This window comes from Leucoraja erinacea, chromosome 17, assembly GCF_028641065.1.
Source record: "Leucoraja erinacea ecotype New England chromosome 17, Leri_hhj_1, whole genome shotgun sequence".
In the NCBI taxonomy this organism is placed as follows: Eukaryota; Metazoa; Chordata; class Chondrichthyes; order Rajiformes; family Rajidae; genus Leucoraja; species Leucoraja erinaceus.
In genome coordinates, this window is record NC_073393.1 from 9,079,203 (window position 1) to 9,106,869 (window position 27,667).

The following is a 27,667-nucleotide window of genomic DNA, read 5'->3' on the forward strand; positions in this document are numbered from 1 at the left end:
TCTACGTCCACACCCCCAGTCTGAAGAAGGGTCTCGACCCGAAACGTCACCCATTCCTTCTCTCCAGAGATGCTGCCTGTCCCGCTGAGTTACTCCAGCATTTTGTGTCCATCTTCGGTTTAAACCAGCACCTGCAGTTCCTTCCTCCACAAACCCATACACTGGCTCTATCCTCCTGGGACAATTTACAGAAGTCCAATTAACCTACAAACCCACACTTTGGAATGTGGGAGAAAACCGGGGCACCCGGAGAAAACCCGCGCAGTCACGGGGAGAACGTACAAACTGCGTACAGACAGCACCCATTGTTGGGATCAAACCCGGGTCTCTGGCGCTCTAAGGCAGCAACTCTACTGCGGCGCCACCGTGCCATGTAAGAAACAGTTTTAATACAGCATATCAAGTATAAATGTCCCCAGTCATTATGGCATTGGCCAATGGAGGCAAACATGTCTTAGCATCAATTCTGTCTTTATTCTTCGGCTAATTGGGCTTCAATTAAGTTTGAGCTACATTAATTCTGGCTGATTGGCCGATATTTGGTTTGCACAGACCATGTTGTTTTGACTGCTGTACTCTTAACATTCTTACAGCTAGACTTTTATTTGGCCCTGTCAATTTTATCCTCTTGTAAATGAACTTTCTTTTTATGCAACTTCTAACTTTTTTAACGTTGTTTAGATTAAGTTCTTTAAGGGTTTCTGTTTCCAGTCAGAGGCTAATTGTGTGGAAAGAAAATGTATGTGATGGGGAAAGATTGCAGTTCTTTTATTGCTCCACATACGTTGTTGGCTTCTTATTTTAAGCCAACTATAAAAAGTGAATGTAATCTGAAAGAGGCAATAAAAAATAGCAGAAATTCTCTGCTGTAAACATCCCACTGGGTCGTACCTCTGGTTCATTCCAACGGCCTATAAAATTTCCATACATTAACGAACACAGGATTTACCAACCATTACATACAGATTAAAATCTAATTCACAATCTTTAAATCAAACATGAATGTCAGAACTGACTCATGAAAAACACACCAAGATGGATTTAGCGTGACCCAAAACGTCACATATCCATTTTCACCTGAGATGTGGCCTGATCCACTGAGTTACTCCAGCACTTGGTGTGTATCTTCTGTATTTAGCTTGAAGGGGTCAACTTTAGACTTTAGAGATATTGCGTGGAAACAGGCCGATCGGCCCACCGTGTCCGCGCAGACCAGCGGTCACTCTGTATGCCAACACTATCCTACGCACTCGGGACAATTTACAATTTTACCAAAGCCAATAAACCTACAAACCTGTATGTCTTTGGAAGGTGGGAGGAAACCGGAGCTCCCGGAGAAAGAACATGCGGTCACAGGGGTTGAACGTACAAACTCCGTAAAGATAGCACCGGTAGTCTTGATCGAACCCGGCCCCTTTGCGCTATAATGCCCCTGTCCCACTTAGGAAACCTGAACGGAAACCCCTGGAGACTTTGCGCCCCACCCAAGGTTTCTGTGCTGTTCCCGGAGGTTGCAGGTGATTGCTGGAGGTTGCAGGTAGTGGAAGCAGGTAGGGAGACTGACAAAAACCTCCGCGAACCGCACAGAAACCTTGGGTGGGGCGCAAAGTCTCCAGAGGTTTCCGTTCAGGTTTCCTAAGTGGGACAGGGGCATTAGGCAGCAACTCTACCGCTGCACCACTGTTGTGATGAAGGGTCTTTGACCCGAGACGTTAACCATGTTTCTCTTCCCACAGATGCAGCCTGAACGACTTGAGTATTTACAGCATTTTCTGGGGGTTACTCAAGATTATCAGCAGCCGCAGTTTAAAAAAAAATGTCATTATTTAGCTGGCAGATTAGCTGCGCTTCTTAAAAAACACAGGTTTAAAAGCCTGTTAGGAAACGAGATGTAAAACAGGCCGAAGATGAAAGAAGTAACGACTTTGGCCATGACCTTCTGGAAACTAATACAAAGTAAAATAAACTTTTCTTTGACAAGAATAAATTTCATAAAACCCGTCACCAGCTAGATAAACTGAGAACTGACAATTTAGTTGCTCAAGAATATTGTTAAAGTCACTAATCAAATTAAAAGCTCCAATTAAAAAGTCAGTTGATGCAAATACTAAAAGTACATGATATCATGGAACTAAAACGTATTGCCTTGAAACAACAACTGGAATTGACATAGCTTTCCATATTAAAGCATGTTTTCGAGGGGTTTGGGATGAGGGGAGCTATCCAGGCAGAAAGAAAATTAGTAATCAGTGGACTGGTGTATTTTTGATTTTTGTGGGGTTATAATAGGTGGAGCAAAATGTTTTTAGTTTAGTTTCAAGATACAGTGCGGAAACAGGCCCTTCGGCCCACCGAGCCCACACCGACCAGCGATCCCCACACATAAACACTATCCTACACACACTAGGGACAATTTACACATACTCCAAGCCAATTTACCCACTGTACATCTTTGGAGTGTGGGAGGAAATCGAAGATCTCAGAGAAAACCCACGCGGTCATGGGGAGAACGTACAAACTCCAGTCAGGATCGAACCCGGGTCTCCGTCACTGCTAGCGCTGTAAGGCAGTGACTCTACCGCTGCACCACCATGCCACCCTCTTTTGAATGACATAGAAACACAGAAAATAGGTGCAGGAGTAGGCCATTCAGCCCTTCAAGCCGGCACCGCCATTCAAGCACCACCATTCAAGATGATCATGAACTTCCAAAATCAGTAACCGGTTCCCGCTTTTTCCCCATATCCCTCGATTCCGTTAGCCCTAAGAGCTAAATCTAACTTTCTCTTGAACACATCCAGTGAATTGGCCTCCACTGCCTTCTGTGGCAGATGATAAACATATAATATATGAGATAAAAGATAAACATTTAATATATGATGCAATTAGAATAGTTATGATTTTAAATTTGATTACCTGTTATGCCGCAGTGTCATTAAAGCACAAGTTTTGAATTCTCAAACAATGACCAAGTTTACTTTTTTTCCAGATACAAGGAACTGCAGATGCTGGTTAACAAAAAAAAGGCACAAAGTGCTGGAGTAACTCGGCTGATCAGGCAGCATCTCTGGAGAACATGGATATGTGACGTTTCGGATCGGGACCCTCCTTCAGACTGATGTTGCCCATCCATGTTCTCCAGAGATGCTGCCTGACCTGCTGAGTTACTCCAGCACCTTGTGTCTTTTTTTCCCCCAGAGATGCTGCTTGATCCGCTGAGTTACTCTCTCAATTTGTATCTGTTTTTTTAGATTTGTTTTCTCAGACATAAGAGAATCTAATGACGTCAAATGAACTGGTCTCAATAAAAGCACTAACACAAATAAATAAATCCATCATTAGAAAGGCATTTTGAAGTTACAACAAGAATTTAAATTGTAAGCATGGTCCTTCAAACATACAACAAGATGAAAATCCTGAATTATGGTAAGGAGTGACAAGCAGTAGGGTGCTGGCAGGTTTATTGGTCATTTGGATTTGCCTAGGCCAACACAATTGCACAAGCTTGTGTTTCTTTTAATTGAGCTATTCCAATAATTGATGTTGATATCATCTCACACAGGGAGCTCGGAGAGGAATCGTTCTAAATTGAACACACAACGAGGTGGAGGAACTCAGTGGGTCACCAGCGTCTGTGGAGAGAAAGAACAGCGACGTTTCAGGTCGGGACTTTGTGTACAAAGGAGACTTCGTGAGAGGAATAGATTAGGTATACGCATAGAGTCTCTTGTCCGGAGGAGGGGAACCAAGAACCCAGAGGACAAAGGTTTGAGGGGGGGAATGATTTAATAGGAACCTGAGGGGAAACGTTTTCACACAAAGGATGGTGGGTGTGTGGAGAAGGTAGTTGAGGTTGGTACTATCGCAATGTTTAAGAAACATTTGGACAGGTACATGAATAGAACAGATTTAGAGGGATATGAGGCAAACACAGGCAGGTGGGACTAGTGTATGTGGGACATGTTGGTCGGTGTGGGCACGTTGGGCCAAAGGACCTGTTTTCACACTGCATCACTCTTTGACTCCGTGACTGTGACTTCTTTACTGATTCAGATGGTGAGGCTGGTGGGGTGAAAGGTGAGGCTGAGGGGTACTCTATCAATGTTCCATCTGTGGGAGTGGGGGAGGGGGGAGTGAGAGCAGAACTGCAGGATACGGAGGGGACACGGGTGAAGGCGGCGTCCACAACAGGAAGGGAAAAGCCGAGTTTACTGAAGAAAATAGGACATCTGGGATGGCGTTGAGTGTGAAGCCTCGTCCTTCGAGCAGATGTGACAGAGTCGGAGAAGTGGAAAGGAAAGAATGGCGTCCCATGTGACAAGCAGGGTGGAGGAGGTACTGAATGTAACGGTGGGAGTCAATGGGATTGTACAAGATGTCTGGGGCTAGTTTGCCCCCTGTGGTGGAGATAGTTCAACAGTCTGAACAAGGGTCCCAACCCGAAATGTCACCTGTCCTTTCCCTCCACAGATACTGCCTGGTCTTTAGACATTAGACTTCAAGCATACAGCAGGGGACCCATTGACCCCGTGCTGACCAGCGATCACCCTGTACACTAGCATTATCCTACACACACTAGGGAGAAGTCACAATTTTACCAAAGCCTAATTAACCTACAAACCTGTAAGTCTTTGGAGTATGGGAGGAAACCGGAGCACCCAGAGGAAACCCTAGGCGGCCACAGAGAGAATGTACAAACTCTGCACAGGCAACATCTGTGGTTAGGATCGAACGCGGGTCTCTGGCGCTGCAAGGCAGCAACTCTACTACTGCACATTGTACCGTCCTGCTGAGTTACTTCAGCACTTTGTGTTTAGCTCAAGATTGCAACATCTGCAGCCTCTTGTGTAAGAGATCTAGATATGTAGCGTGTCTAGATCTGTAGCTTGTCTAGATCTGTAGCGTGTCTAGATCTGTAGCATTGTCTTGATCTGTAGCGTGTGTCTAGATCTGTAGCGTGTCTAGATCTGTAGCGTGTCTAGATCTGTAGCGTGTCTAGATCTGTAGCGTATCTAGATCTGTAGCGTGTCTAGATCTGTAGCGTTGTCTAGATCTGTAGCGTGTCTAGATCTGTAGCGTGTGTCTAGATCTGTAGCGTGTCTAGATCTGTAGGGTGTGTCTATATCTGTAGTGTGTCTAGATCTGCTTGACTAGATCTGTTGCTTGTCTAGATCTGCTTGTCTAGATCTGTAGCGTGTATAGATCTGTAGCGTGTGTCTAGATCTGTAGCGTGTCTAGATCTGTAGCGTGTGTCTAGATCTGTAGTGTGTCTAGATCTGCTTGACTAGATATGTTGCTTATCTAGATCTGCTTGTCTAGATATGTTGCTTGTCTAGATCTGCTTGTCTAGATCTGTAGCGTGTGTCTAGATCTGTAGCGTGTATAGATCTGTAGCATGTGTCTAGATCTGTAGCGTGTCTAGATCTGCTTGTCTAGATCTGCTTGTCTAGATCTGTAGCATGTCTAGATCTGTAGCGTTCTAGATCTGTAGCTTGTCTAGATATGTAGCATGTCTAGATTTGTAGCTTGTCTAGTTCTGCTTGTCTAGATCTGTAGCTTGTCTAGATCTGTAGCGTGTCTAGATCTGTAGCTTGTCTAGATCTGCTTGTCTAGATCTGCTTGTCTAGATCTGTAGCCTGTCTAGATCTGTAGTTCATGCATCAATGGGGGATGGAAATGGCAACCTATAACTGGCTGTGTGACTCAGGGGGGAATCCTTCCACAAAGACATCTAAAGGGGAAGCCCTGTACAAACTCCGATAACAGTGAGGCCACTGCGTTCTTTAATTAAAGACGGTGTGGATGGAAAAAAAACCAGTCGGAACATTGGTGAGTCACCAGTTCCTGGTGGGAATTCTGCTGGAAGCATAAACCAGAAGATTGAGGAACACGAGGAGCGTGGGTGGGAGCCAGGAATTAAGTTTGCCTGGAAGGGTAAGACCCTGCTTTAAACAGTGTAACCGAAAGATTCCCGTGTATTGGAAAAAGTCTACAAGCCCGAGTCAAAATTAAAAAATTGCAAGTGGAAAACAATGATTCCAAAATATTTATGCCATGAAGAGAGAATTCCACTCGATTAAGTCCAAGAATATGTTTTCGCTTAACACCCTCGGTGAGAAAAACTGGGGAAAAGGCAGTGTGTTGTGCAGCTAAGTCATTGAGCAATTCGACCGTGATCCACAGAAGGCCAGGATTCACTGCAAGTCAGGCTCGAGGGATTTGGACGCGATGTATGGTACGATACCGAGCTTCTTCATTTAGTTTTATGCTTGAATAGTTCACTTGACAATTTTGACTAATGCTTTATTGCTGGGGTAGCATTTGCATCTGTTGGGTTACTTATTGGATCGGCTTCCAGACAAGGTGTAGCTTTCTGGTGTTTACACCCGTAATGTGCCACTAGTCAAATATTCTGTGCATTGAACCATGTTAAGAGTTTACAGTGCATTTTTGAAAAGGACTTGTATTTATACAAGAGTTGGATTTTAAATATATTCACTTAGAAGTGTACGAAACATAGGCAACTGAAACATCCTATCATCAACTAGAGTGTGCTATACATCATGAAAATGGGCCCTTCAGCCCATCTTGTCCATGCCGACCAAGTTGACATACTGGACTAGTCCCATTTGTCTGCATTTGGCTATAGACCTCAAAATCTTCCTTATCCATATTTCTGTCTAAATGTCTTTTAAAAGTCATCATTGTATCAGCCGCTGTAGCTTCATCTACAAGTACGGACTACTCTCTGTGTGGAAAAGTTCCTGCTGAGGTCCATCTTAAATCTCTCCCTTCTCCCGCTAAGCCTATGCCCTCTAGTTTTAGAATCCTCAACCTGGAAAAAAAGACTGTGTGTTCACTTCATCTATCCCCCCCCCCCCCCCCATGATCTTGTACATCTCAGTAAGGTCTTTGCATTTTTGCATTTTATAGAAAAAATCCCAGCCTAACCATTCTCTTCCTATAACCTGACCATCTATCTATCCATTTTCTTCCTATAGACTCTGACTATCTTTAATCGGTCTTTACTGGACTTTATCCTGCACTAAACGTTACTCCCTTTATCCTCTATCTGTTCACTGTGGACGGCTTGATTGTAAATTTTGCATAGTCTTTCTGCTAACTGGATAGCATGCAACAAAAAAGCTTTTCACGCTACCTTGGTACACATGATGATAAACTACACTTAATTAAACTAAACTAAACTAAACTAAACTAAACACACATAAATCCCAAAGTAACGGCATGATAATGGCCATATAAAACCTTTCAGTAATGTTGGGCGTGGGATGGAGATTGCCAATTGATTAAATCTTGTACGATTCTTTGTATACAATGCTTCTTCTTCCTCTTTCGTGTCTATCTTCCATGTTTCAAATGTTGACCTCGCTGTCATCGTCCGTCTTGAAAAGGACGCAAGCTTCCGGCGACAATCAGTGGAAGCCACCACTTGTTACAATAGATGATGGTGGTAGCAGAAATAGCTCGGGAAACTTCCAGTTTCCAGCCCTGCAACGTGGACGCTTCTGCTGTGGGGCCTAAACGCTGAACAAAATGTGAAGCAAATCTGAATTAATTTAAGTTCAATTCAATGTTATGGTAAGCCCAGTACAGGCAAACAAATAATGAATCAGTAGCCAAGTGTTATTTTTCCTAAATCCATGTAGACTAAGTGCATAGGAAAGAACTGCAGGTGCTGGTTTAAATTGAAGGTAGACACAAAATGCTGGAGTAACTCAGCGGGACAGGCAGAATCTCGGGAGCGAAGGAACAGGTGACGTCTGAAGAAGGGTCTTGACCCGAAACATCACCGGTTCTTTCTCTCCAAAGATGCTGCCCGTCCCGCTGAGTTACTCCAGCATTTTGTGTCTACCTTAGACTAAATGCATATTCTCTGTAAACAAGTGATTGTGTTAACAACACCTTCACTCACCTGTGTAGCTCATTGGAACATCCACTTTGCTATATTAATAGATCTACCCATTCCTTTGAGACAAGTTTAAACATTGAGGAATAAAGGCTTGCTGGCTGTGTTGTATATGGCTCTGTGGACCCGGGAATTTTAGTGTGTTGTTTAGTTGTAAGTCATGCAGACTCCATGGAATATGATTAGAAACATAGAAACATAGAAAATAGGTGCAGGAGGAGGCCATTCGGCCCTTTGAGCCAGCACCGCCATTCATTGTGATCATGGCTGATTGGGTAGAAGAGGATGGCATAGGGTGGCACATCAGTAGAGCTGCTACCTTGCAGCATCAGAGACCCGGGTTCGATCCTGACCTCGGCTGCTGTCTGCACAGAGTTTGCACGTTCTCCCTGCGACCTTGTGGGTTTTCTCCGGTTGCTCCGGTTTCCTTCCACATCCCAAAGAGGTGTAGGTTTGTAAGTTAATTGGCTTCTGTAAATTGTCCCTGGTCTGTAGGTTAGATCTAGCTGGTCGGCGTGGACTTGGTGGGAGGAAGGGCCTGTTTCCACACTGTATTTCTAAACTAGAATCTCATCTAAACTAAAGATATTAATTTCATCTATCTGGATGAGAAGTCTAGAAATGGATGGAATGAGCCTGTATAAGTGTTGTCTCCTGTAAAATGTTCTGACAAATAGTTTTATGGTCGGGAATGTTTCAGTACATTAGGTGACGTACTAATGATAAATAAACATTTCAGAAATAACAAATTAATATTTTGTTTTAGTTGGAACATGTCCGGTTTCTAAGAGAAGGGAGATTTCTGATTGCAGGGGATTTGTTTTAGTCATTTGGACTTTGTGAATCTGTGAGCACTGGAATGTTGCTAATTACCAGAGAGGAATCTTCCAGACGAGTTTCTTAATGTCCACTGACCCTTGTTTTTCTTTCTCCCACTCTGGGACACAGTGTGGTCAAGAGCGAGATGGCTGAATGGTGTGTGTATGGTTAACCTGCTGACTGAATGGAGCAGATTTTGTTGGGTTTAATGGTTTATAACACATCATTCATTTAGTAGCATCAAATATCTCTGCATATTTCTTCATGGCCAACAGAGGGGATTTTCATGCCGTATTCTAAACTGGTTTTGACATCTAGTTCACTTCAGCAAAGATAAACCCAGTGTCTAGAAAGACCCAAAGATAGTTGGGTTATGGATATGGGCCAAAACACAGGAAGGTGGATTGGTGTAGATGGGGCATGTTGATCAGTGTGGGCAAGTTGAGCCGATGGGTCTGTCTCCACTTTGTACGACTCTATGATTCGAAGAAACTGCAGATGCTGGAATCCTGAGCAAAATCACAAAGTGCTGGAGTAACTCGGCAGGTCAAGCAGCATCTCTGGAATAAAAAGGATGGATGACGTTTCGGATCGGGATCCTTCTTCAGACCAAAAGTGGGGGGAGGGGAGGGGAGAGTAAGTGAAGAGGTTGAGGCCCCAAATAAGGACCAATCAGGGCCAGCCACAAATGACCTCAGGCAGGTCGTTGGCTGGTAAGTCCATTGTTGGCTTGGGATGTTCATAAGTTCATAGGTTATTGGAGCAGAATTTGGCCATTCAGCCCATCGAGTCTACTCTGCCATTCCATCACGGCTGGTCTATCTTTCTCTCTCCATTCTCCAGTCCTCTCCCCATCACCTATGACACCCGTACTAATCAAGGAAGGTGCGCTCTCAAGTGAAACAATGTGGAGTAATGTGGAACTGGTAAAATGACCAGGGAGGAGGAAGGGGGCAAGGAGGGAGGGGAGAAGGGGGAGTATGAGATGAACTTACTTAAAATTAGAGAATTCAGAATTCATACCGTTGGTTGAATGTTGCCCAAGTGAAATATGTGTGACATCACTCTGGCAATGGAGGAGGCCCAGGACGCAACTTTAGTCTCAAATGTTGTGCCTCTCTGTGTCTCCACTAGCATCAGGTTAGTAATCGCAAGCGTGAGTGTTTTATCTTGGTTGTGACATAAATTAAACTTCAGTTTTTTAATGGATTTTTCAGTCTTCAGACACCATTTTTGCTTAGTCTTAGTTTAGAGATACAGCGAGGAAACAGGCCCTTCGGCCCACCGAGCCCATGCCAACCAGTGATCCCCGTACATTAGCACTATCCTACACACACTAGGGACAATTTACTATTTTTACCAAATCCAGTTAAACTACAAACCTGTACATCGTTGGAATTGGGGAAGAAACCGGAGCGGCCGTAGAAAACTCACGCAGGTCACAGGGAGAACGTACAAACTCCGCACAGGCAGCAGCCGTAGTCAGGATCGAAACCGGGTCTGTGCTGCGCTGTGAGACAGCAACTCTTTAGTTTAGTTTAATTTATTGTCACGTGTACCGTGACACAGTGAAAAGCTTTTGTTGCGTGATATCCAGTCATCGGAAAGGCAATACATGATTACAATCAAGCCATAAAGGGCCTGTCCCACTTGGCCGGTGTTTGCGCGTCCCGCAGATGGCGGGCAAAGATTTTGTACATCACAAAATCCTGCGACGCCGCGCGCAGACATGCGTCACTGCCTATGTCATCACGCATCATGCGCGCGCAATGCGCACCATGCGCACGTAATGTGCACCATGCACGCATCACATTGCGTGTCACGACGCATGCGATGTAAATTATATCACGTAAATGACGGCCAAGTGGGACAGGCCCTTATGGGAATATTTAAGAGTGTGGAGCGATTGCAATATGTGATTGTAGATCTGCATTGCATGCAAATAGTCGCCTGCGTTGGGCGCCACCTTCAAAGCTCTGCCACTGTGCCACCGTGCTGTTGTGAGGTTCACACCTCCAGCACTTCACCTCCCCCCTACCCACCCCCCCACTCCCTACCCTCAGTCTGTACGGCTGGGGCAGTTGTAACTGCCATTACCAAGTCTAGCATTTATTATCCATGTCTACTCATCCTTGAGAGGGTGATGAAAGGGTGCTGCAGTTTACGGTTGTTTACAGCAAGACAATTTCTAATTGCACCTCAGGGCAAGGTGGGGAGATTCATAGCTCTGAAAGTCCTTGCTATGTCTGATTGCTGGGTTTTTTTTTAAACACGCCTGAAACCTTCTGCGGGCTTGTGTAAACGGTGAACAAAACCAGAAGATTCCAGAAAACAGATCGAGCAGCGTCAAGGAACCGGCTGGTTTAGGTTTTGGATGTGGACACTTTGTCAGAACCTGTCTGAAAGGGTGTTGATGGAGAAATACTTGTGTGAGAAGCAATCAGCACCTGATTCTGTTTGAAACAAAAGGTTCACTTACGTGGAATATACTGGCAGTGGCAAGGCAGTGCCACGCTCTGCTCTGCTGTCTGGTGGATCCACCCATTGCCAGGGATGGATCGTACAGCAGTCGCCTTTAATCTCTTCAGTGCCACCCTCGAGTATTCTCAGGTCATAGAAACATAGAAACATAGAAATTAGGTGCAGGAGTAGGCCATTCGGCCCTTCGAGCCTGCACCTTCATGGCTGATCATCCAATCTCAGTATTCCGTACCTGCCTTCTCTCCATACCCCCTGATCCCTTTAGCCACAAGGGCCACATCTAACTCCCTCTTAAATATAGCCAATGAACTGGCCTCAACTACCTTCTGTGGCAGAGAATTCCACAGATTCACCACTCTCTGTGTGAAAAATGTTTTTCTCATCTCGGTCCTACAAGATTTCCCCTTTATCCTTAAACTGTGACCCCTTGTTCTGGACTTCCCCAACATCGGGAACAATCTTCCTGCATCTAGCCTGTCCAACCCCTTAAGAATTTTGTAATTTTCTATAAGATCCCCCCTCAATCTTCTAAATTCTAGCGAGTACAAAGCCGAGTCTATCCAGTCTTTCTTCATATGAAAGTCCTGACATCCCAGGAATCAGTCTGGTGAACCTTCTCTGTACTCCCTCTATGGCAAGAATGTCTTTCCTCAGATTAGGAGACCAAAACTGTACGCATGGCCAATAGTGTGTAAAAAAAATAGTGAATGAATGAAAAAAATTAGCCAGTGAACGGGTCAGATGTTATCTGCTCCAACACGCCTGGCTCAGACCCCCCAGAGCAGGCGTCACAATAACTAGCAGAAATCCCTGCCACCCAATTGCTTCAAATTGACATCCCAGAAGTGTTGAAGATAGACACAAAGCGCTGGAGTAACTCTGCGGGTCAGGCAGCATCTCTGGAGAAAATGGATGGGTGACATTTCGGGTCTGGACCCTCTTCCTCAAAAAGTGCTGGAGTAACACAGCGGTTCACCTCCCCCCCCTCCACCCCCTTTTCAGTCTGAAGAAGGGTCCCGACCCGAAACGTCACCAATTATTTTTCTCCAGAGAAGCTGCCTGACCCGCTGTGTTACTCCAGCACTTTGTGTCTATCTTCGGTATAAACCAGCATCTACAGTTCCTTTCTATACATCCAAGGAGTGCCACCAGGCTTAATGGTTACCTCTGCCTATAGACTTTAGAGATGCCACACGGAAACAAGCCCTTTGGCTTACCCACACCGCGCCAACCAATGATCACCCCGTACTAAAACTATCCTACACATTACGGACATTTTCCAATTTTTTTTGCCGAAGTCAAACAATCTACAAACCTGTACGTCTTTGCAGTGTGGGAGGAAACTGGAGCACCAGGAGAAAACACACGCAGGTCACGGGAAGAACGTACATTCTCCATACAGGCAGCACCCATGGTCAGGATCGAACCGGGTCTCTGGCGCTGTGAGGCAGCAACTCTACCACTGCATCACTATGCCGTCCACACATTCAGAAACATTTAAAAACTATTAAAAGCTAATCACGCTAACGCCAAAAAAAAATTTTAAATTCAAAGTAAGAAGTTAAAAAGACAAAAAAGGACAAGTAACCAGCAGAAGAAAACAAACTATTTCTAACTCGAATTTCTCCTTCAATGATTTTTGGCTCCATTGTAAAGAATAGAAACACAAGTTCAGAGCACAACTTTGGTTCATCCTCAGAGGAGTTTGCTAAAGGTTTGATGTAATCTTGCAAGTTTTCAGTATGCCCTTCCATTTCAATCTCTAGGGTTTGGCAATGATGGAGTCATCAGCTAATTATGTTGACAGCCCTGGCCTCACCCAATCAGACATACTCTCTTTCACCTAGAAACTATCTATATTACTAAAAGCCTGATCTTGACCGCTTTTGGCCCACTGTGGTGCGATTACCGAGAGAACACCGCCACCTATGGCCGTCATTTTTGGCCACCTCGCTCAGCGACCACCTCCGCCTTCCGCCTTCCTGGACCAGAGGATTTTTCCCATCGATGAAAAATCAGAGAGATATTAATGTTTTTTTTTAAAAGCCCATTCTCTCTGCTGCCCCAGCTGGTGGCAGGGGGAGGGACTATAAAACCCGGAAGTGTAGTGCCTCACTCAGTCTCTGCCAGTCCCAGGAAGGAAAGGGTCACGGCTCGCTGAGCTGCGAATAACACTGAACGCACGTCTACTCCACGGTGAGTCCCCTCGATGCGGCTGTAAAGTGGCTGCAGCCCAATTGTTTGCCTCGCCTTTTTATAAAGTTTGTGTTCACAAAATGAATTTTGGTTGTCAGGTGGCTGCAGCAGCACAGCAGGAAATCGCAGCACAGAAGGCCAAAAGCGGTCAAGAACAGAGATTTTGTAATATAGATATAGATATATTTTATATATATAGGAAGGAATTGCAGATGCTGGTTTACACCGAAGATAGACAAAATAAGCTGGCTAAACTTTACAGAATCTGAAGAAGGGTTTCGGCCTGAAACGTCACCTATTCTTTTTCTCCAGAGATTCTGCCTGACCGTTCGGTTACTCCAGCTTGTTGTGTCTGTCTTCAGAGTTTATTTGGAGTTTGCAGTGTTTAATAGCCTGATGGTTGTTGGGAGTTTGCCTTTATAAAGGTTATTGCTCTTAATGGTAGAAAATGTAGTTGTTATTGTCACAAATACCGAGGTACAGTGAAAAACTTTGTTTTGCATGCTCTCCAATCAAATCAAATACTATTATACATGAAGTACAATCAAGCCAAACTCAGATCAAGTAGGTAGAGTAATGTGAAACTTACAGAGTGCAGAATATAGACATCAGGTACCACAGAGTGACTGCCGTACTCCATGGATTTACTGAAATCTAAATAACATTAAAGAGGAAGACCTTCCACGTCTTCCCAACTTACACATCTTGGAATGTGGGAGGAAACCAGAACTCCCGGAGAAAACCCATTCAGTAAGAGGGAGAACGTAAAAAGCCCATACAGACAGCACCTGTAGTCAGGATCAAACCTGGGTCACTGGTGCGGTAAAACAGCAACTCTACCATTGTGCCACTTTGCCACTCAAATAATGTAGGCTTTCAACCATAAGTGACACTAACTTTCAAAATTAGTTTGGGGGAAACAGAAGATGTTCCCCCCTATGTTCTTTCTGCGTTGAGAGCAGATCTTGATATTGTTTCAGGACGATTCAAGAGAGAACATAGAACACAGAACACAGAACAGTATAGTATAAGAAAAGACCCTTCGGCCCACAATATCCGTACCAAATATCACGCTGTTAAACTTCTATTAACCTTTTATATCTGCGACATCCTTCGATTCCCTGCACATCCACGTGCCGATCTTATAGAAACATATAAAATTATAAAAAGTCTGGACAAGCTAGATGCAGGAAAAATGTTCCCAATGTTGGGCGAGTCCAGAACCAGGGGCCACAGTCCTAGAATAAAGGGGAGGTCATTTAAGACTGAGGTGAGAACAAACGTTTTCACCCAGAGAGTTGTGAATTTATGGAATTCCCTGCCACAGAGGGCAGTGAAGGCCAAATCACTGGATGGATTTAAGAGAGAGTTAGATAGAGCTCTAGGGGCTAGTGGAGTCAAAGGATATGGGGAGAAGGCAGGCACGGGTTATTGATAGGGGACGATCAGCCATGATCACAATGAATGGTGGAGCTGGCTCGAAGGGCCGAATGGCCTCCTCCTGCACCTATTTTCAATGTTTCTATGTTTCTATGATCTAAAAGCCTTTTTAAAAATAAATTTGTACTTATTTCAGAATTAAAAGCGTACGCAGGCACGATATAATGTAGGATTGTTCCCTGTCGGGAGCCTCTACCCTGGGATACACATCAGAAATCCACACCAGTCTGCAAGTAAAACTAATGGAAATCTGTACCCTTGCAAAATGTTTAGAGTTAACTGCAATTCCAGATGTCATGCAAAGATTGAGATCCATTGGACCATCACTGATATATTCTATCACTGCACACTCGAAGGAGATGTATCTGGTTCAGATTTATTGAAGGCAAATCCTTTTCCATGACACAGTCCCAAATCCCAGCCTGACAGATTATTTCTTTCCCCTTGGTGCTATCTATTTCATTGTTTGTTTTGGTAACCCCTGATCTTCCTGCCACTAAACGCTCCCAGCTTTAATGATCTATTTTGGAGGATTGTATTCCTTCTGTTTCATGTATTGACCTATTTCTGGATTGACTCCAAACATATCCCTTTGGATTCTTAATATCTTGAATCTAAACGGCATTGTAGAATGCATCAAGACTTCCTATAGTCTTCAGTCTGAAGAAGGGTCTCGACCAGAAACGTCACCCATTCCTTCTCTCCAGAGATGCTGCCTGTCCCGCTGAGCTACTCCAGCATTTTGTGTCTACCCTCAAGACTTATTTTGTTGCCTTTGTAAACAGCTGTACCTCTGCATTATGGAGGATGGTGACAAATGTTAGGATATTAGGAAACCCTTTTGTAGACATTTCTTCAAAACCAAAAAAAGTTGTTTACCTTTAATTTGTTCTTGAAAATATAAGCATCATTTTAACTATGATTTTGACAAGTTTCATAAAGACTTTTACATATCTATGACTGCTGCATTGGTGGAACAATGATAGAGCTGCTGCCTCACAGCACCAGAGACCTGGGTTTGATCCTGGCCTCGGGTGCTGTCTGTGTGGAGTTTGCACATTCATCCTATGACCACGTGGGATTCCTCCGGGTGTTCCGGTTTCCTCCCAGATCCCAAAGAAATCCTGGTTTGTAGGTTAATTGCCCCTCTGTAAGTTGCCTCTAGTGTCTAGAGGGTTGATGCGAAAGTGGGAAAAGATACAACCAGTGTGAACGATGGCCGTCATGGACTCAGCGTTTCCAAGTTGTATCTTTCAATTAATTAACCCGAGTAAAACGTTGAGGCAGTAAGTTACTGAGGTTGTAAATGAATAAGAGTTTCTAAACGATGAAAGGTCTGGCCTGAATCGATTGTAGCTAGTTAGGAAATAAATAGCTTTGGTATTACTACATATTATTAACATGATGTGAAAAATGGCAAACAGGGGTGTATGTGTGTATGAATGTGGATGAGCTGAGACAAGTTCTCCCGATTACCTTGTTATTTTCGATTGCAATACATTTGACCTATTGGTGTTTATGGCAACATTGCTTGTCATGATTACAGATTTTCAAACATATTTTAGTGCTGTAAAGTTTATCCTCATTCGACTGTTTCGCCAAAACTTGCGCTTGGTCCACCAAGGCCTACTGGATCTCTTGGCTGCCGACCATTTTAACTCCTCTTCCCATTCCCCACGCTGACCCTTCTGTTCCGGGCCGCCTCTATTGGCAGAGTGAGGCTACACACAAAATGGAGGAAATGCACCTCATATTCTGCAATGGGTAGCTGTCAGCCCAACAAGATGAACATTGAATTCTCCAATGTTAGGTAACCTCTAAGATCCTCCCCTCCCTCCCTTCTTCCCCATGACCCACTCCCTTCTTCCCACCTCCTCACCCTTTCATCCCCCCCCCCCCCCCCCCCCCCCGGACTCACACCTATTTCTCCCCTCTCACCAACATTCCTTCCTCTAGCTTCACAATTTGAAACTCTGTAATCTTCTTGTCTCGCATCTCTGCCCTACCATCTGACTATCAAACCCTAACCCCCCCTCCCCCTTGACCTTTATTGACCTATTATCCGCCAGGCTTTATCCTGCCCCTCCCCTCTTGCAGCTTTCTTCCCCCCCACCACAATCAATTTGAGGATGGGTCCCTACCCAAAATGTCACCTATGCATGTTCTCCAGAGATGCTGCCTGACCCGCTGAGTTACACCAGCACTTTGTGTAAACCAGCATCTGCAGTTCCTTGTTTGCTCATTCGACACTGTTGCAACCTTTACCAAAGCTTGGTGTCAGTGTTAGTGTTTTCTTGCACGGTAGATTGAATTAAAGAATGGTGTGGTTATATAAATTGAAGTATTGCGCTTAATATAAATAAATAACATCAGCCTCCTGACCAACTTACGATGCTATTGTCATAACATAACAACATGTTGCTGGTTCTTTGAAAATGGGAATCTGTTTTCTTGGGTATTTTCATTCAGATTTGCAATTTAATTGTCTTTAGTTTAGTTTTGTTTAGAGATACAGCATGGAGACAAGTCCACACAAACCTTGGGCTACATTAACCTGCAAATCCGCACGTCTTTGGGATGTGGGAGGAAACTGGAGCACCCGAAGGAAACCCATGCAGTCACAGGGAGAACGGGCAAACTCCACACAGACAGCACCCAAGGTCAGGATCACGTTCACAAGTTATGGGACTAGAATTAGGCCATTCGGCCCATTGATTCTACTCCGCCTTTCAATCATGGCCGATCTCTGCCTTCTAATCCCATTTACCGGCCTTCTCCCCATAACCCTTGGCACCCGTTCTAATCACAAATTTGTCTATTTCTGACTAGTCAGGGCAGTCAGGAGTCAAAACTAGCAATGACAAACACATGACTAGATTCACTGGTAATATTCAATGAACAACCAGGAACATAATGACTAGAGTCAGTAAAATCTTAATATTTGTTACCAGTTCTGGCTTTCTGATTACCGAATTAATGATGTAGGAACGAACTGCAAACATTGGTTTACACCAAAGAATTTGGTCGGTGTGGGCAAGTTGGGCCAAAGTGCCTGTTTGCACACCGTATCACTCTAGGACTCGAAGGCTTTGTGTGCATTGGTATTCCACATCCATGCTCAGATGCTGTTATCCCCACTGACTCTTGGTTGACTGCCTTGCTGATTACAGACTTCTGCCAGGCCAGGGGAATCGTAGGATAGAGCAACTGGATGGATACACTCAGTGTAGACACAAAATGCTGGATTAACTCAGCAGGACAGGCAGCAGCGTCTCTGGAGAGAAGGAATGGGTGACGTTTCGGGTGGAGACCTGAAGAAGGGTCTCAACTGTAAAGGTCCATTCCTTCCCTCCAGAGATGCTGCCTGTTTCGCTGAGTTACTCCAGCATTTTGTGTCTATCTACCAAATGAATGATGTATTATTGGAGTGCATAAAGATGATTCATCACTGTATGAACTGTCACGTCTCATTGGATGCTTTTCAGGAGGAATGAGTGTATCAAGTGAAGTGCTTTTTACGTCTCAAGGATACGACACTCTTTGCCTTTTGGCTCGGTCTCAGTCCCCCCCCCCCCCCCCCCCCCCCCCCCCAGTCACTGCCTCTTCTCACCTCTCCCATCAGGCAAGAGGTACAGAAGTGTGAAAATGCACAGCTCAAGATAAAAGCTGATTCCCAGCTGTTATCAGGCAACTGAACCATCCTATCATCCACTAGAGAGCCGTCCTGACCTCCCACCTCAAACTATTTTTAAATGGACTTTATCTTTCAATAAATGTTGTACCCTTTATCTTGTATCTAAACACTGTGGACGGCTTGATTGTAATCCTGTATAGAGTTTCTGCTGACTGGATAGCATGCAACAAAATAGCTTTTTACTGTGCCCTGGTACATGTGACAAGAATAAACTAAACTAACACTAGCAGTGACTAATATATTGTGGATTTTGCTACAGTTAATGTAATTTTCTGGTGCTAAATTAGGATGGTTGGTCTGACACAAAGACCTTTGTGCATGTTTACAGAAGCTACTTGCTTGGTTTCCACAACTGCTCTATAATAATTAGTCAAATTGAATATTCAGCCCTGTTCTAAAGAATCTGTTCTAAAGGATCACCTATCCAAGTTCTCTGGAGATGCTGCCTGTCCTGCTGAGTTACTCCAGCATTTTGAGTTGACACTGAGTGTATCCATTCAATTGAATTTCCACCTGGGTCTATAGTTATTAACGTATTTCAGACAACTAATCGCAGAAGGTTAAGGGGGGACTTGATAGAGGTCTTTAAAATGATGAGAGGGATAGACAGAGTTGACGTGGATAAGCTTTTTCCATTGAGAGTAGGGAAGATTCAAACAAGAGGACATGATTTGAGAATTAAGGGACAGAAGTTTAGGGGTAACATGAGGGGGAACTTCTTTACTCAGAGAGTGGTGGCTGTGTGGAATGAGCTTCCAGTGGAAGTGGTGGAGGCAGGTTCGATTTTATCATTTAAAAATAAATTGGATAGGTATATGGACGGGAAAGGAATGGAGGTTTATGGTCTGAGTGCAGGTAGATGGGACTAGGGGAGAATAAGTGTTCGGCACGGACTAGAAGGGACGAGATGGCCTGTTTCCGTGCTGTAATTGTTATATGGTTATAATCAACAAAGAGTTAATTCACCACATACATTACTGCCAGACTAATTCTCATTCTCGTCAAGCTAAAGGATTAAAATAGCTTTCTTTAATATTCGTGGATCCCTTTTGTTGCCAAAATGTTGTGTTTGTTTTTTATAAACATGAATTATTTATTGACAGGAAAATTCATTGGTTGCTCTTGGTTAAACAAATGACACCGGGCTCTTTGCACCAACAGAAATCAGTTGTCCTTCTAATAGCTGCCTGGATACAAGTCAGCAAGTGGTCGGCAGAAGTAAAAGCTTTAGGGTAGAAGTTGCCACTAAGCAAACAAGCCTCGGGAAGGAATGAAAGGAATTTGCATTGACAGTACATGGTCACGGGTAACCCCTGAAGGGATTCACTGTTAATGAAACGTGCCCAGAAGTGTTGTCATCGCTGAAATGTGCTGAAAGACGCCCGCCAACTCCACACGTAGCAAGGCCACGAGACCATCGGAACGTCCTGCATGCACTGCAGGGAAATGACTCCATGGATCCAATGGCGCGGTTCACAGAGCAGACTGTCCAGCTTGTCTGGCGAAATGCCTCATCGCCACACAACTCACCAGCAAGCATCAAGCTGGTGGTGAGGGGAGCCCTCCCATTCAGATCCTTCCTACACCGTTAGAATCTCACGACCAGCGCACGGTTCCCCCGGGACGGCTGCTGCGGAGAGGAGACGGTTGCCCACCTCTTCGCAGAGTGTGGATTTGCAAAGGGAGTCTGGAGAGTTCCCGTCAAGGTTTATCCCAAACAGTCTGGAACAGAAGACTCCCTGATTTACGGACTGTTCCCAGTGACGCATGCAGAGACGAATGTCGAGTGCTGCTGGAAGGTCATCAACTCGGTGAAATACGCTCTTTACTCTGCCCGAGCATTGTTGACCTCCCAGCAGCGTGAGATGTCCGTTGGGGAATGTTGCTGCCTGGCCCGTTCCTAATTGCTGGAGTACGTGCAGGGCTCCGTGGGGGAGGACCACAGTCTAGGGACCTTCCTCTGCTGGACATTTGGGGGCAGGGTCTGGTGGAGACAGCCCTCAAACAAGGGAAGGGATGTCACCCCAGGGGGCCACATGGGTGACAAGGGTGTCGGGTAACATTTGTAAACACTACACTACAACACAATGCATGTATGTCTAGCCTCTGAGAATGTCGTGAGGATTTTTGCCTCTACCTGCTTTGTCAATTTTCTTACTCTGAATACTTTATTTTGAATTTTAAAAAAAAGGTCTGACAAACATCCGGAAATGTGGAATACCATGCACGAAAAGTCATAGTCATAGAGTCATTCAGCGCGGAAACAGGCCCTTCAGCCCAACTTGCTAACACCGACCAACATGTCCCATCTACACTAGTCCCACCTGCCTGCATTTCGCCCATATCCCTCTACACCTGTCCTATCCATGTACCTGTCTAATTGTTTCTTAACTTCTGAAGCAAACGTACTGTGGGACCAACGTTCTCCGTTAAGAAGGACATGTAGCCTTTAACCTGAAGATATCTTCACTAGAGGTCCATGCCAATTTGGTGCCTCTCAAAGCGCAGGTCTGCAATGTTCAGTTGTAGTGAACTTCAAGCACACCTCTAGCAGACTGTGGATGTCTTTCACCCTATTTGGGGCGGCACGGTGGCGCAGCGGTTGAGTTGCTGTCTTACAGTGGCAGAGACCCGGGTTCAATCCCGACTACGGGTGCTGTCTTTACGGAGTTTGTACGTTCTCCCCGTGACCTACGTGGGTTTTCTCCGAGATCTTCGGTTTCCTCCCATAGTCCAAAGACGTATAGGTTTGTTGGTTAATTGGTTTGGTATAAATGTAAATTGTCCCTTGGGTTAGTGTGCGTTGGTCGGCGCGGACTCGTTGTCCAAAGGGCCTGTTTCCTCGCGGTATCTCTTAACTAAATTAAACTAAACTATGCATCATGTTCAGCACAAACATTGTGGGCCAAAGGGCCTATTCCTTGTGCTCTACTATGTTCTGTGGAAGTGGGAGTCTCAGTAACACCATTTGCCGCCCTCGAGATGTCTACGTTGGAGTTTGTATCATCACCCTTTTAAAATGCGTGTTTGCCCAGAAGCTCTGCAAGAGACAATGATCTTTTGTTAAGCTACATCCCAATACGACAGTGCAACATGGGTCTCTGTGTTCTTTCGTCATTTTCCGAGGGATTCTGGCTGTTTACCAGATGCTTGAGGTGATGCACTTTACAAGAAAGTCCACTAAAGTAACTCCACTATACAAGAAAGACGAAAGAAACAACCCTGGAAACTATTGACCAATTTCATTGACATCAATTCCATGTAAGATTTTGGAACGTATCCTGCATCATCATCAGGACCAGCCTCAGGAGGTGCGGGGCCCAATTGGGAACAATTTTGGTGAGCCCCAGGTTCCCAACCAAGGTTTGTCAGCCCTGTTATTTAGTATATATTATGAAATTGTACACTAAGGTGCTATGGATTATACACTGTGTGAATCTCTCCTGCTCCCGTCAGTACCTCCGCTGGCTTCCAACCTTTACCGTAGCTGCTAATTACCATTAAACTGCATTATGTGATTGGACACAATGCCCTTGGAGACAGCGGCTGATTGGACGGGTGGAGTGATCTGTTGTGTAACTTTTCTCAACTCTAGTTTTCCTAATAATATGGAAACCTTTGAAGCATTGAAACGAAGATAGACACAAAATACTGAACTCGGCGGAACAGGCAACATCTCTGGATACAAGGAATGGGTGATGCTTTGGGTTGACCCTTCAGACCCTTCAAACATTGAACCAGCTCATTGGAAGTCTGTGAAACAGTGCAGGTCAATGCACCTTCTAGTTTTTTCCAGCACATTGGGGAAGTGAGTTATGCTTTACTCTAAAACCTTGGCAACAAAAGTCAATGACCCCCCCCCCCCCCCCCATTGTGAGAGAGAGGGAGTGAGAGAGCAAGAGAGAGGTGAGATGGGGAGCGGGGGAGAGAGAGAGGGAGGGAGAGAGCGAAAGACAGAGAGACACAACGTGGGTCGGTAGGTGAATGACTAACCTGTACATCAAGAAGAAGTTTGCGGTCCCGAGCCCTCAATAATGATGGTGAGTTTTAAGAAATTCTCAACGTGTCATCAATGTATCAATCTGCATTCCTCAGTAACTGTAATTGTGTTTTGACCAAGTATTAATGACGTTGCTTTCCTTTGAATAAAATTCATGGGAGTCCCGTGAATTTTATCCAAAGGAACGCGGCGTCATTAATACTTGGTCAAAACACAATTACATTTACTAAGGAATGTGAATCGATGCATTGATGACACATTGTATAACTACTTGTTAACTACTGGCTGTTAACAAGTGCTAACAGTAGTAGTTAACAAATCGTTTTTGTCTGATGGTCGGTGCAGTGGTTTTTATCCACGTTCGTTTTTAAAAAAAATGCGTGTTTAACAACACAAATTCGTATTTACATACGAAATATGGAAAATTAGCGTGGGGCCCCCCTTAGGCGCAGGGCCCAATTGGGAGCAATCAGTCCAATCGGCTTAAGGCCGGCCCTGATCATCATATCATGAATCATTTTGACCAATATCACATCTTAGTCGACGTGCAACACGGTTTCCGCAAGGGACGTTCCTGTGACACTCAATTATCTGCTCTTGTTGTCGACCTTGCAAAGATTTTGGATAATAAAGGCCAGGCAGACCTGATTACCATGGACTTCAGTAAGGCGTTCGATTCTGTGCCCCACCGACGTCTTTTATGAAACTTCGCCACAAGGGAATTAGAAACAACGCAGTGAAGTGGATTGAGTATTTCCTTACAAACCGCCACCAACACGTTGTGCTGGAGGGTGTTTCTTCCAACAGAGCTAAAGTTTCATCTGGGGTTCCCCAGGGTACAGTCCTGGGACCCCTACTATTTTTGGCATATATCGATGATCTGCCTTCAAAGGTCCACTCAAAGGTTAGACTCTCTGTGGATGATTGTATTATCTATATAAAGAATACAATCCATGGAGGACTTGGGGAAACTCCAACAAGACCTTGATGCTTTAGTCAAATGGTAAAGAGATTGGCAGATGTCTTTCAATTCTTCGGAGTGCTTCAGTATGAGAGTCACCCATAGAAGGAACCCAGTTACCATGAAGTACAAGATGGGGCACTCCACCCAGGAAGATGTGAAACATCATCCCCTACCTGAGAGTGGAACTCAGCAGTGATTTGAAATGGTCTACTCACACTAACCAAGGCTAACAGAATGCTGGGACTGTTGAAGATAAATAGTTATTATTGCAACAACAGAATCAAGTCTATAGCCTACAAGACTCTGAAAAGACCCAAACTTGAGTATTGCTCCGTGTGTCTGGGATCCACAACATAAAACAGATGGGGACAAGTTAGAAAGAATTGAAAATAGAGCTGCAAGGTTTACCGTTGGTGATTACAGCACAGAGTCCAGTATCACTAAAATCCTTGCTGATCTAGAGTGGGAAACTCTTCAAGACCGTAAGACCAAATTACTCCTGATGACCATCTATTAAAAAACTTACGGGTTTATTCCAAGCAACATAAGAATCATCTTCAATATACAAATTCATACAGACAACCAAAGACCAGGCAATCGGGGGTTTTCAAATACAACATCATCCAAACAAATAAGGACAGTTATAGGTATTCACTGTACCCAAAGACAATTCGCGTAGGGAATCATCTCCATCATGACATTCGCACTGCACTCGACGTCAAGTCCTTCAAGACCGTTGGAAACAATCGATATTAAGATGCTGATTTCTAAATATTAATACTTTAATATTTAATTGCGACTTTGCACATGACCCTCCTAACGTATGCAACAACCAGTGATGGTGATTATACGTCAAGATACAGGTACAAACTTGTTACGCATGAATTGCTGCCGGAAGATGATCATTTGTTTAGTTTTTAGTTTAAAGATGCAGCATAGAAACAGGCCCTTCGGCCCATCTAGTCCACACCGACCAGCGATCACCACACACTCACAGTATCCAACACACACTAGGGACAATTTACAATTACACTAAGCCAATTAACCTGCAAACCCTTTGGAATGTGGGGGGGAAACCAAAGATCTCCGAGAAATACACGCAGGTCACTGGGAGACTGTAAAACTCCATACAGACAGCACCCGTAGACAGGATCGAACCCATATCACTGGCGCTGTAAGGCAGCAACTCTACCGCCGTGCCGTGCCACCCCAAATAGGGTGAATAGACATCTCCCAGTCTGGTAGTGGTGTGCTTGGCGTTCACTGCAACTAAACGTTGCAGACCTGCCCATTGGAAGGTACATGACTGTGTGTTGAGGATTAAAAATCAAAATATACTTTATTCAGATTAAAACATATATACAAAACAAGAACAGTGCAAAAATTCTTCTGACATTCTTGAAGCCTGTGCATACATTCATTAGCATCGTATCATAGTGTTCCCAGAAATGTCATTATGCTCGCCACCATTGCCATTCATGTGCACCCCTGGGGTGATATCCTTTCCCTCATTTGAGGGGCGTCTCCACCACACCCTGCTACCCAATGTGCAGTAGCAGAAGGACCCTAGACGGTGGTCCTCCTAGTCCCAGAACCATGGCGTTGGCTGCACTAAGCTACAGTCTGAGTGCTTTTACTAAGAAGCTGATCAGGAATTCCAATTCTAAGGTTTCTCTGTATTGACATCTTTAAGATGCTCATTAAAACCACTCTGATAAAGCCTTTGGTCACTATCTTTATTTGTCTTAAAGACAGGATATCTTTGATGTTGACTTGTGCGATGCAACATCAAAGCCAAACGTTGATAAATATTTCTTGTCTGTTGATAAACGTATTTGTGTTAACTCGTTATACAAAAGCAAGATTCTGCAGATAGTGGGAAACAAACAGTTGGTTTGAAACAGGCTGGGAATTAATTACTTCACTTTCCTTCCTGGCTCCTGCGTTGCTCGAGTTGTTTATGATCGCCTCCGGTAAGGGAGCCCACCTTTCAGATCTCTTATCACTCCATCCTCCACTCCATTCCAATTAAAAGAGGCTGGGAATACTCAACAGCGACAGCACCCTGTCACATTTCACCCATTTGCAAGTTCTGCAGTGACAGCGTGAAGACAACTTTCGAGACGCAAGGAACCGCAGGTGTTGGACTCTTGAGCAAAACACAGTGTTGGAGACACTCCTGCCAGGCAGCATCTGTGGAGGGAAATGGACAGCGTCGGGTCCCTTCTGTAGACTCACTGTCCCGAAACGTCGCCTGTCCATTTCCCGCTACAAATGCTGCTAACGCACTGCGTTCCTACAGCACTTTTATATTTTGCTCAAGACAGCTTTGAGACTCTTTTCCAACTGCATTTCATACACAGGCACGCAAAAATAGACTACAAATGCCACTCTGAAGAAGAGTCCTGACCCGAAACGTAAGCCTAGCCATTCCGTCCAGACTTTGTGTCCCAGCATCTGCAGTTGGGACTTTGTAGGAACAAGTTTACAAACAGGGGGGCACAACAGCTGGAGTAAATCTGCGGGACAGGCAGCATTTCTGGAGAGAGGGGTTTGAGGACACTTCCTCTGAGAGTTGGAGGGAGAGGTTTAAACCAGCACCTGTAGTTCCTGGTTATTACAAAAGCCGGGGCGAGGGGGCTATTCCTGCACCTATTGTTCTATGTTTCTATGAATGAAAGAGTTCATCATCGTTACTTTTTTTTGCATTGTTCATTATTCTCCATCTCTCCACCTATATCTCTGGTAAATGTGGAGAGATGCACCTGTAGTGACCTTCTCTCCACAGACACTGCCCTGTCCCCCCCGCTGAGTTACTCCAGCTTTTTTTTTGTGTGTCTACCTTCGATTTAAAGCAGCATCTGCAGTTCTTTCCTACACTTTATAGGCGAGAAAGTGTGGGGTGGGCGTGGGCGCGAAAGACTGCAAGTACCGTGGTGCCTTGCGACGGGCGCGCACGCGCGGATGAGAAAGAGAGAGAGGTCCCATTGGGGTGCGCTACGTCAAGCGCGTCGGCGGGTGCGCGCACGTACGTGTGCGTCAACAGCAGCAGCAACAGCAGCCGCCACCAACGGCGACGGGGTGGGCGGGTGCACGCGCGCGCACGAGGACGAGCGGCGGCGGGAGAGAGAGAGAGCGCGAGCGCGAGATGAGGGCGGGCAAAGTTTGAGCGGCGAGCACGGGGTTAATAAACCGCTCGGCAAACGGGACGGCGGTGCTGGCGGAGCGCGAGTGGAGAAAAGAGCCGCGGCAAAAGTTGGCGCAGAGAGCGAAAAAAAGAAGAGAGAGAGAGAGAGAGAGAGGAAGAAAAAGAGTTCGGGGGCTCCCATTGTTATGAACTTATTAAGCAAGTAGGCGAACGGGAAACTGATAACCGATGACTACTGTAAACAGTGGCAATGACGAGTTTGACTTTAGACTGATATTTGGTGAAGACAGTCCGCAGCCCGGACTAGGCCCTGCAGGTTTGTACCCGAGTGGGGGCGCTTCCAGATTGATGGGGTTAACGCGTTGCGACAACTAAAAAGTTCCCGTCGTTTTTGTTGTTTTTGCATGGGCTAATTATCAAAAAAATACGTGTGTGTTGAGATTTTTGTTGCTCATGGCGTGTGTTGTATATCTCTCCGCAGTGTGGATATCAGCAGTATGGGGAGGCGAGGGGGAAGGTTCAGCAACCACTCTATTCTGTTCGACTTCTCTTTACATATTCAGCAACATTTCCATTCTGTTACCTTTCCTCCTTTAAAGGTTCAGAAACGACAGCATTCTGCGTTCAGCAAACACTCCATTCTGTCCTACGTTCCTTTCTTTAAAGGTTCAGCAACTTTCCATGATGTTATCTTTAAAGGTTTAGCAACTACTCCATTATGTTCTACTTTTCTTTAAAGGTTCTGTAATCGCTCCATTCTCACACCTTTTTCTCTCTCTTCTCCCCCCCCCCCCCGCTCAACGCGCGGAATATACGCGTAAGTCATGGAGACAAATTGTATTGTTTACACACACAACTGGGCGCTGCTTTTGTTTTGCTCTGCTGGTGAAAAAGTGTTCTGTACACAGTCGCTGTTTCTAGAGGTCATTTAGTTTTTCTTTGGACGTTTAACTTTTTTTTGTACTGGGAGTGACAAAATCTATGATGCATTTGTTTTG

The 27,667-nt window shown here is 44.8% G+C and overlaps 1 protein-coding gene and 1 long non-coding RNA gene across 2 annotated transcripts in view; one reads left to right on the forward strand and one right to left on the reverse strand.

Moving 5' to 3' along the window:
• Nucleotides 1–2,704: 2,704 nt before the first annotated feature.
• On the reverse strand, nucleotides 2,705–27,667 carry LOC129705064 (uncharacterized). The gene is made up of 3 exons (XR_008724847.1): nucleotides 27,253–27,667; nucleotides 7,267–7,545; nucleotides 2,705–3,632 (listed from the first exon to the last, which is right to left on the reverse strand). It is a non-coding gene; the product is annotated as an uncharacterized LOC129705064 (long non-coding RNA).
• Nucleotides 26,626–27,667, forward strand: part of nfatc3a (nuclear factor of activated T cells 3a) — a 118,265-nt gene continuing 117,223 nt past the window's right edge. The window contains exon 1 of the mRNA XM_055648456.1: nucleotides 26,626–26,985. Coding sequence (XP_055504431.1) covers nucleotides 26,898–26,985 — 88 coding nt within the window. The 5' untranslated portion in view covers nucleotides 26,626–26,897. The remainder of the gene's footprint in view (nucleotides 26,986–27,667) is intronic.